A 10,966-nucleotide genomic window follows, 5' to 3' on the forward strand; every position below is an offset into this window, starting at 1 on the left:
CTCGAGCTCCGAGTCCGGCTGCGGCCCGGGCCCCGGCTCCGCCCGGCGCGGCCCGCCCCCCGCGCAGCCCCGCCAGCTCCCCGCCCCGCCGCCTCGGCTCGGGGACGCGCGGCTCCGCGAACAAAAGGCGGACGCGGCGGGAGCGGCAAGGAGGGACACAGGCGGCGAGCGAGGGAGGGATCTGCGAGGCAACAGCGACCCCCTCAAGGGTCAGGCCGGCCGAGGCTGCCGAGGCCCCGGCTCCCTCCGCCTCCGTTCCGCCGCCGTGCCCTCCCCTGCTGGCCTGGGCGACGCCCCCGGCGGAGGCGCCTCCGCTCCCCTCGTCCGCGCAGAGGTCGCGCGAGCGGCGAGACGGGGGACTCCCAGGCAGAGGCCGGGCGGACCTCAGATCGCGTGAGCCAGCATCCATATACACGCCGAGCACCTCGCCCCTCGCGGCTGTGCGGAGCGTGCGCGAACTCCGCCCCCCTGAACCTGGCAGAGAGAGACAGATCATCCCAATGTACAGATGCGTAAACTGAAGCCTGGGGAAGACCGGCGATCCCGGCCCACGGTTACTGGCAGAGCCGGGATGGACGCCAGACCTCGCGCCTCCAAGGGCGTGCTCCGGATGTCCAGGCTTGGCTTCCCTCTCATAGTCTTGGGGAGCGTCTGGCCCTCGGTGCCTGCCCGGCTCTGCACGCCTTGACCGGCTGTGACCCCAGGCACGCTCGCTCCTTCCCTGAACCCGGTCTCAGGCTCTGCCCGGCTAAAATCGAGGCGACCCGTTCTGAGAAGTCAGACCTGCGGGTGCTTTGGGAGTAGGTTTTCGCTCCCGCGGGGGCTAGTCCGAGCTGGACCTGGTTGCCCTGATCCTCACACGTCCCCGACAGAGCAACTCCATACGACCCTGGAGCCCCGATTCTGATGGGTGTCGTTTCTTTCCTTCCAGAACTGTGCTGCCGTGTTGTTGATTTTCCCATGGGGCTGTCACACCTTCCCCGCCCCCTCTCCTCGCTGCTACTCGCCATCGCCGCCGAGCCCCTGCTGGGCAGAGTCATCGGAAGTCCTTTGGCTGCCCAGCGGGCTGGCGATCACCCTCAGGGTGGCAGCCCCTTGCGACTGTTGGGGGAAGGGCTGTGTTTACCCCTCAGCAGCCCCTTCTACCTCCCTCTGTTCCTCTTCCTTTCGTTTCCTCCTCCTAACCCTTTCCCCACTCCTTTTTCATTTCTCTCTTTCCCTCCTCTTCCTCCTCCCCCCAATCCTGTTACCTCACTCCTCCACCCTTGACACACAGCTGGCCCCAGGTCCACTTTGTTTCTGTCCCTCCTCCCCCAGAGCGTTGAATACACTCCTGGGGTGTGCCCTCTCCTTGTGAGGCACGGCTTCATTCCCATCTAGGGGTGTCTAGGTGTGTGAGTGCCCCCTCCATCCTCAAACCCTTTCTCCAGGTGCCCTCCATCAGCCAGGTAAGGAGCAGGGCCCCTCGACAGGTCCTCTGCAAACACTTCTTCAGGGGCATTTCCACCCGCTCCTGGCAAAGCACCAGCTCCCCTGCCCACACTGACTGTCCACTCACCCAGTCCACAGAGGGCCGCAGTGCTGGACTTGTCAGTGGTAAATTCCTGGCCTCATGGAGCACACAGTCAAGGGAGGAGATGAGCCACAAAAGAGTCATCATCCATAGGATGGCATGATATTCCACCAAGGCAAGGGCCAAGGTAGGCCCTCCTCTGCTTCTCGGGCCTCAGAAGACCCCATGTGATATAATGGATGACAGGGTCCTTCTGGCTCTGATGTCCCCCTTTCTTGTAGACTGGTTCTGGTCTGGCACAGAGAGCTGCTGTGTGGCTCTTGGAAACTCCATACCCTCTCTGAGCTTCAATTTCTCCATCTATGCAGAATGTGGGCTTGGAGATGCTGGATGATGTGAACCGTGGCAGAGGAATACGTGCTAGAGCAGGCTGCTCAGCCACTCCTGACACACTCATGGCCACAGCAGCAGCTGCCTGGATCTCCCCATGTGGGCCTGGGCCAGAGTCCTGGCTCTACCACATACCCTGTCTGGGTCCCAACACTCATGGCTAAGCAGGGGGCGAATGGCCCTTCCTGTTCTGAGGGTCTTCAGATGGGGGGAGCCCTGAATCCACATTGCAGCCCCAGAAGAGCCTGGGGAACAGCAAGGCCCTGGTGGGGGTGGGGTGGCAAGGGCTGGGTAGAGTCAAGGTCAAGGTGGGGGCTCTGGACTCTGTTCAGAGGAGGGAAACAGCAGAAGGAGTAAGACTTGCCAGGGGCCCAGACTTGGCTCCATGGAGGTGGGGAGACCACCCAGGGCTTCCTGCCCCCCTGAGCACTCATGCCAGGCTCAGTGCCCAACACTTCAGCAGAGGATTCTGGAAAGGTTAGGAATTTCTTGGGACTGACTGTATTTTTTGAAGATAGGTTCAGGGATGTATCAGTTCAGTTCAGTTCAGTCACTCAGTCGTGTCTGACTCTTTGCGACCCCATGAATTGCAGCACGCTAGGCCTCCCTGTGCATCACCAACTCCCAGAGTTCACCCAAACTCATGTCCATCGAGTCAGTGATGCCATCCAGCCATCTCATCCTCTGTGGTCCCCTTCTCCTGCCCCCAATCCCTCCCAGCATCAGAGTCTTTTCCAATGAGTCAACTCTTCACATGAGGTGGCCAAAGTATTGGAGTTTCAGCTTTAGCATCAGTCCTTCCAAAGAAATCCCAGCGCTGATCTCCTTCAGAATAGACTGGTTGGATCTCCTTGCAGTCCAAGGGACTCTCAAGAGTCTTCTCCAACACCACAGTTCAAAAGCATCAATTCTTTGGCGCTCAGCTTTCTTCACAATCCAACTTTCACATCTATACATGACCACGGGAAAAACCATAGCCTTGACTAGACGGATCTTTGTTGGCAAAGTAATCTCTGCTTTTGAATATGCTATCTAGGTTGGTCATAACTTTCCTTCCAAGGAGTAAGCGTCTTTTAATTACATGGCTACAATCACCATCTGCAGTGATTTTGGAGCCCCCAAAAAATAAAGTCTGACACTGTTTCCACTGTTTCCCCATCTATTTCCCATGAAGTGATGGGACCAGATGCCATGATCTTCATTTTCTGAATGTTGAGCTTTAAGCCAACTTTTTCCCTCTCCTCTTTCACTTTTATCAAGAGGCTTTTTAGTTTATCTTCACTTTCTGCCATAAGGGTGGTGTCATCTGCATATGTGAGGTTATTGATATTTCTCCCAGCAATCTTGATTCCAGCTTGTGCTTCTTCCAGCCCAGTGTTTCTCATGATGTACTCTGCATATAAGTTAAATAAGCAGGGTGACAATATACAGCCTTGATGTACGTATAGCTTATCCCAATTATTCTTTTTTTTAATATTTATTAATTTGGCTGCATAGGGGCTTAGTTGCGGCATGTGGGATTTTCACTGTGTCATGCAGGATCTTTCGGCTGCAGCACACAGATGCTCTAGTGGTGAGGTACAGGGCTCAAGGCTTCTTAGTTCCCCGACCAGGGCTAGAACCCACGTCCTCTGCATTGCAAGGTGGGTTCTCAACCACTAGACCATCAGGGAAGTCCCCCAATTATTCTTTTTTATAGTGTGGCACTGACCCTCTTCCAATTGAGTGACGAGGTTTGTATTCCCTCGCCTAGAACCTGAGCAGCTTTTGTGACTGCCTCAACCAACAGAGAATGGCAGAGGTGACAGTGTGACTTCCAAAGCTAGGTCCTAAAAGGCAATATGACTGAAAACTCAATCTCTCTGTGTCTCTGTGTCTCTGAGTCTCTCTCTCTCTCAATCCACTTTCCCTTGGATCCCAGCCACCACGTTGGGAGGAAGCAAGGCCTCCCTCATGGGAGAGGCCACATGAAGGTGTTCCAATGAACAACTCCAGCTCTGGTCCCCACCAAGCCCTGGACATGTAAGAGAAGGAATTTTCAGATGATATAGCCTCTAGCCTTGGAGCTGTGCCCGCTGATGCTAAGCAGAGCAGAAATGAGCTGTCCCAAACTGCAAAATAAATATTGTTGTTCTGAGACACTAATTTTTGGGGTAGTTTGTTATGCAGCAATGAATAACTGGAATGCTTGTTCAAGGTCATATAACTTGGAAGTGGCAGGGCTGGGGTAGATTTGAACCGAGGGCCATCTAGCTTTTGACCGTGTTGTGCTGCACTGCTGGGTAGTGTTCAGCTCAGGCACACACTGTATAAAGTTCTACTCTAGAAGTCATGAAGAATTAAATGATTATAAGAAATAAATCAGATTGTAAGAAATGAAGATGCTGATCACCCAGTGGAAAAACAATTTATGTTCTCCCATTCAAGCAGCTGAACTGACCAACATGATGGAAACTGAATAGAGACTAAATCCTGGAAGGCTCCCAAGAGGAGGTGATTTTTTAAAAACTGAAATTTTTATTCCTTTATTAAAAGTGCTTTTATTTTTTGGCCACACCATGCAGCATATGGGATCTTAGTTCCCCAACAAGGGATGGAAGCCATGCCCTAGCACACCCCCCATAATAATAATAATGATAAGCTACAAAGACTTATTGTACAACACAGGGAATATAGCTGCTATTTTACAATAACTATAGATGGAGTATAACCTTTAAAAATTGTGAAGTCTTAACCACCGGGCCACCAGGGAAGTCCCAAAGTTTTTGTCCCTTATACAAACCACTGGCTGAAGAAGAGTTAGAGGAATTAGTAGGGGAACCTGCTTTAAAAAGAGTAGTCAGGTCAGCCTCTCTTTGGAGGTGACATTTAAAGTGAGTTATTCAGAGATCCAGAATAAGAGAATTCCAGGCAGAGAGAACCCATCTGACAGATGTTCAAGAAAGTGAGAAGGGCCATGTGACCAGCACTTGACGGCTGATGGACAGAGCTGGAGTGGACAGAGGGAGTCACAGCAGCCCTTGCAGGCCTTTATTCCTGATGCAGTGACAAGCCACTGGGGACTTTGGAGTAAGCCAGGGTGAGATGTAATCTGTGTTTTAAATAGATCACTCTAGCTGATGGCAAGAAGATGCTAGAAGATGGGGCATGGAGCTGTTGGACCAGCCCCTGAGAGGTCACGGTGGCTGGGATGAGGATGGAGGCAGTAGAGAGGGAAGAAGAGGGATGCTCCAGAGATCGCTTCTGGGAACTTTGAAGCCTTAGACACCCATGCATGGAGGTGAGGGATCAGAGAAATGAAGTTCAACTCCCAGGTTTTTGGCTTTTGTTACAGGACAAGTGGTGGTGTGGTTTAACGAGACAGGGAAAACAGCTTAGAGGTGATTGTGGGTAGAGAGACCAGGTTTAGAGATAGAAATTGAGAGTTCTTTCTGGGCCCAACTGAAAGTTCTTTGAAATGTTTTTGGAGACTTTCAAGGCATATAGGCAACAGACCTATGAGTGTGGAGCCCATGGTAACATGTGGTCCGGAGTCATGAAAGGTTATTAACAGTTAGATAATATTTAAATCCATGAGACCAGATAGGTCACATACAGAGACGGTCTATAGAGAGAGGAAAAACTGCCCTAGAACCAGGAAGTTAGGAATCCCTGGTTCTATCACAGATACAGAGAACAAACTAGTGGTTACCAGTGGGGAGAAGGAAGGGGCCTAAGAGGTACAAACTGTTTTGTAGAAAATAAGCTACAAGTGGAGTTCTCTTGTAGCCTAGTGGTTAGGATTCCAGGTTTTCACTGCCATGACCCGAGGTTCAGTTCCTGGTTGGGGAACTGGGATTCTGCAAGCCATGTGGCACACACCTCCCAAAATAATAATAATAATAAAGCAACAAGGACTTATTGTACAACACAGGGAATATAGCTACTGTTTTATAATACCCATAAATGGAATGTAACCTTTAAAAATTGTGAGTCACTATCATGTACACCTGTAACTTATATAATGCTGTACAACAAGTATACTTCAATTTAAAATAAAAAGTAAAATTTAAAAATGAAAAAAAATTGGTAGTTGTTCCCTCCAACTGTGGATGAGATTGGGAGAAGACAGGATGAGAGGGGCCTTCACAATTGCTTCCAGAACATCTATCATTAATTGTTCGAATCTTATTAAATAAAGCTACATCCATATATCATTTCTTTAATAAAGTAGAAAATTAAAAAAGAATCCACTAAAAAGTGGATAAGAGAGGAGACACCAGCCACAAAAGACAGCGGGGGAGCTGCCACTGAAGGAGTAAGTGTAAGAGAGGGAGAATCACTCTGTCAAATAGCAGAGGGGCTGGAGGAAGATGAGAGCAGAAAAGTGTGTCCCCCCCACCCCCAGCCTAGAGCAACAAGAGCAGGGGTGGTCAGGACAGATGTCAAAGGCCAGGGATTGAACAGTGATGAGGAGGTAGAGGTGGAGTGTGGGGAGAAGAGGATGGAGCCGTCATGGAGGGGATGGTCACGTCGAGAGGCAAGGGCAAGCGAGAGACGGATGAGGCAGAGAAAAGTGGAGAGCGACAAGTCTAGGGGGACCCCAGGGACTGGCTTCCAAAAGGAACAGAGGCTGTTCCTTCACTGTCCTGGAAGGAAGGCCGAAGAGATGGGTGAGATGCAGGTGGGTCTATCGGAAGGGTGAGGGAGGGACTGATGACTTCCATTTTCTCAAAGAGGAACAAAGTCACCAGCTGAGAGTGAGGTGCCAAAGGAGTGGCACTTGTGTGTGAGTGGGGCAAAGATGGCCCATTACAGGGACCAGAGCACGGAGATCAGAGCTCCCAGGATGCACGAGGGGTACATCATGCACCCATCCACAGCTCAGAGTGAAGCCAGTCAGCCCAGCAAGCCACCAGGTGTATTCTCTCCCTTTTCTCCTAATGTCTTAGGGTTTATTTTGCGAGGCGGAAACTGTGCCACACATCTCATTTTATATCTGCTTTTTTCACTTTACAGAGTAGCAGAAGCATCTTCCTGTGCATTTATGAACTCTTGGCAAACATCGCTTTTAATTCTTAGAAATAATGCACAGAGTGGATGTTCCATGGGTCGATTAACCTTTTCCCCTTGTACTGGACATTGAAATTGTTTCCTGGCGATGACTGTTGTCGTGCTAAAAGAGGTGGCGTGTGGGCTGGTGGAGAAAGGAGAAGGCAGGCTGCAAGGCAGAGCTGGGACATTCAACCCTCTGGCGTCTAGAATCTGATCGTGGAAGCTTTTCAGAAGCCAATTACATGTGATTTGGGCTTCCAGGTGGCTCAGATGGTAAAGAATCGGCCTGCAATGTGGGAGACCCAGGCTCCATCCCTGGGTCAGGAAGATTCCCCAGAGAAGGGAATGGCTACCCACTCCAGTATTCTTGCCTGGAGAATTCCACAGACAGAGGAGCCTGCTGGGCTACGATCCACAGGATCGCAAAGAGTCAGACACGACTGAACACACTTCGTGGCAATTAGCTTTCTTGCCAGGTCACATTTCTAGACTTAAGGACAAAGAATGGGACAGCAAGGCACATCTCACTGGCCTCCCAAAGTGCCCAAAGGTTCAGGAATCGAGTGTGGAGGAAAAAGATTTGGGAGTGGGGCCGTGAGAGCAGGAGGGCCAGACATGTGACCTCCAGGCTGTTAATAGTTCAAACACGTATTGCAACAGCCTTGTTTGAGATGGCAACAGGGCCCATCACTTGAGTGTTTTCCCCATAATATTAATACAAGTCCTTTCAGTATCCTATCTTCCTGGTTGGGGCGTTGCCCCAGGAGAACTGGTCATGGAGAAAGGATCTGGTGACCCAAGTCCTTTCCACCAAGGCCAGCAAGGGGTTTTTAGAAGCCAAGGGGTTCTAAAAGCCAAGGGGTTTTTACAGCCTCCCCACCACCACATCCCACATTTCCTGGATCCTGCAGAAAAGGGGCTACTTCCAGAACTGACCCTGTTTACCTGGAGGTCTGTGTGAAACAGCTGTAGCTCTGTACCCTGGTCCCCCAGCGGGCAGCTGGCCCGTCCGAGGGTGTGAGCCACCAAAGGGAGTGGGCTCACCCACCCCAAACAGGCTGGGGAACCCTTGCTGGGCATATTTTTTCATGACTTCCTGCCCTGCATGGAGGTCACTTGGTCTGGGACTGGCTGAAACCCCTTCTAACTTTGAGGTTCTGTGTTTCAACAGCAGCATTCACTAAAGTCCCACTATGAGCCTGGGACAGAGAACTACCTGAACCGAGAGCATGCCTACTGTGTGCCAGATACTGGGCTTCCTGTGCGTAACCTCACCCCACATCATGACAGGCCAATAAGAATCACCTCCCCTATGTGAGAGAAGGGAAACAGGACCAGAGCAGGGCGGCCTCTCCTCACCCGCCAAGCCCCAGGTTTCCCCTGAAGCACAAGGAGGTGGATGTGGCCCCACAGCTCGACCCTTTCCTGTAACATTTGCGCCCCTTAAGGGAAGTGCCTTCCATGATGGGCTTCAGGCACCATGCGGCGCTCAGTAGCTGTGGGTGAGAGGCTCCAGGAAGAGCCCAGGAGTTCGGTAAACCCCACCTCTTTGGGCTGGTAGGGGTAGAGCAGGGACCTGAGGTGACAAGCTCTTGTTTGTGGGATTTGAGTTTCTGATGGATTAAAATCACAGCCAGGTCCTTCCGGCTGAAACCGGAGCAGGCTCGGGGCCAGGGCATGCCACCCTCTGGGCAGGTATAAGAGCCAGGAGAGGAGGGCTGGAGCCTGGCTGGGGCAGAAGTGACAGCTGTCTGCCAGAGAACCAGGGTACAGAGCTAAAACTGCTTCGTACAGACCTCCAGGTGGACAGGGTCGGTTCCGGAAGTGGCCCCTTCTCTGTGGGATCCCGGAGATGTACTAGGGAAGCCATCAGGCTGGACGAGCTGGAAGAGGTCACCAGAGGTCGAGACTTGGCAAAGTGAGTACACTCCTGCCCTTCCCTGCCCCACTGAGCTACCTACCCCTGCAAGTGACCAAGTGACTGTGCCCAAGGTGCTCGGGTGGAAACTGAGTGGCCATTTGTCAGTGATTTGAGCCCTGAATCTCCCAAAGAGGCAGTCGGTCGGGGGATGGTCTTAAGCACTGCCACTTACCTAGTACCCATGGTGGCTCAAACGGTAAAGAATCTGCCTGCAATGCAGGAGACTCAGGTTGATCCCTGGGCTAGGAAGATCCCCTGGAGAAGGAAGTGGCAACCCACTTCAGGATTCTTGCCCAGAGAATCCCACGGACAGAGGAGCCTGGCGGGCTACAGTCCATGGGGTTGCAAAGAGTCAGACACGACTGAGCAACTAACACTTTCACTTTTTCACCAAACACCAGGCACCGTGTGTCATCTCACTGAACTCAGAACAGGAGGATGGAGACCTGGTTTTCAGCCTCCTGGTTCTTCAGGCATTGTTCAGTCGCTCAGTCGTGTCAACTCTTTGCAACCCCATGGACTGCAGCACGCCAGGCTTCCCTGTCCTTCCCTATCTCTCGGAGTTTGCTCAAACTCATGTCCATTGTGTCGGTGATACCATCCAACCATCTCCTCCTCTGTCGCCCACTTCTCCTCCAGCCCTCAATCTTTCCCAGCATCAGGGTCTTTTCCAATGAGTCGTCCCTTCAGGCATTACCTTCATTTATTTTTACAACAGCCCTATCAGGTAAACAAGTATTAGTATTTTACAGACAAGGAGACAGAAGAACAGAGATGTTAAGTAACTTGCCCAAGGTGACAGAGGATTTAGACTCCCTGACTCCAGAGTCTGTGCTCTTTTTACTGTGTTATATTATCCTGTGGCTGTGGTTAGCTCCTTCTTCAATTTTCTGAGTGGCAGTTTCTTTATCTGTAATTTAAGGATGTAAAACATGATGATCAGAAAGATATTACCTTGAGATTCCTGAAAGATATCCAGACATTGGTCAGCCTTAAGCTCTGGGAAGCCTCGTTGGAAACAGTTGGAAAAGCATGTGTGAACACCCTTTGATCCATTATTCAACTTTTGAAATTTATCATAAAAATATAATCAGATTTATGAACAAGAAAGTTTTTTATAATTTTGCTTATAATCACAGAAAATTATAAGCAAACAGAATGTCAAACATTTGAGAAATGATGTACATCCTGTCATGAAATAATATGCAGCCATTAACAATCACATGTTCATGGGACTTTCGTGGTGGTCCAGTGGCTAAGACTCCACACTCCCTATGCTGGGGGGCCCATGTTCAATCCCTGGTCAGGGAACTAGAGCCCACGTGAAATAAACAAAAAAAGATCCCGTGTGCTGAAACTAAGACCCAGCACAGCCAAATTAAATAAATCCATTAAAAAAAATCACATGTTCAAAGGGTACTGAATGTAATTGGAAATTTTTCTTTTGTTAAGCTTGACAAAGCACCTTATAAAGCAACACACTGTATGATCTATTTATAAATGTATGTATATACATTTATATGAAATAAATATAAAGGATGAAAAAATAAACCTGTAGGGGTTGAGTTTATTTTTAAGAGGTAGAATTATGAATATTTTTGTATTTTTCTTTATTCTTTTCTAAATTTTCTTTAGTAAATATGTATTGCTCTTTTAATTAGAAAAATGACTATTAAATATATATATCTCTGTTCTTTTCGTCTAGCTTGGCCTTTTTCAAGCTTCTGTTATAATGGCTTTGAGAGAAAACCGAATTGCATGCTGTCAGTCTTGTGAGGGCCTCTGAGACAATCTGGTCCAACATGTCATATGTGGGGAAACTGAGGCCCAGGGGTACATGGCACTTATGCAAGGTCACAGAGGGAAGTACAGGCCCCAGACACCCTGTCTGGGGCTCAGGCAGCCGCCCAAAGGTTACTGTCTATGGGCCTGAATTACAGCTAGAATTTATGGCTAACCTGCATTAGTTGCTAACTACAAGTATGGCCCTGAATGCCGAGCATAGCTGACCTCACAGACTCACTCATGGACAAGCTAGCCTGGGAGTGACAGGTGAGTGGCAGGTGAGAGAGAGCAAAGGGCAGCTGGGTGGGTGTGGAGCCAGCCAG

General features: G+C 50.2%; 1 protein-coding gene across 2 annotated transcripts in view; it reads right to left on the bottom strand.

Moving 5' to 3' along the window:
* Window positions 1–9,543: 9,543 nt before the first annotated feature.
* Window positions 9,544–10,966, bottom strand: part of SAMHD1 (SAM and HD domain containing deoxynucleoside triphosphate triphosphohydrolase 1) — a 67,310-nt gene continuing 65,887 nt past the window's right edge. For both annotated transcript variants that reach the window (XM_070801630.1, XM_019972377.2), the window contains one exon: window positions 9,544–9,768. In XM_070801630.1, coding sequence (XP_070657731.1) covers window positions 9,712–9,768 — 57 coding nt within the window. In that variant the 3' untranslated portion in view covers window positions 9,544–9,711. The remainder of the gene's footprint in view (window positions 9,769–10,966) is intronic.

This window comes from Bos indicus, chromosome 13, assembly GCF_029378745.1.
Source record: "Bos indicus isolate NIAB-ARS_2022 breed Sahiwal x Tharparkar chromosome 13, NIAB-ARS_B.indTharparkar_mat_pri_1.0, whole genome shotgun sequence".
Classification (NCBI taxonomy): Eukaryota; Metazoa; Chordata; class Mammalia; order Artiodactyla; family Bovidae; genus Bos; species Bos indicus.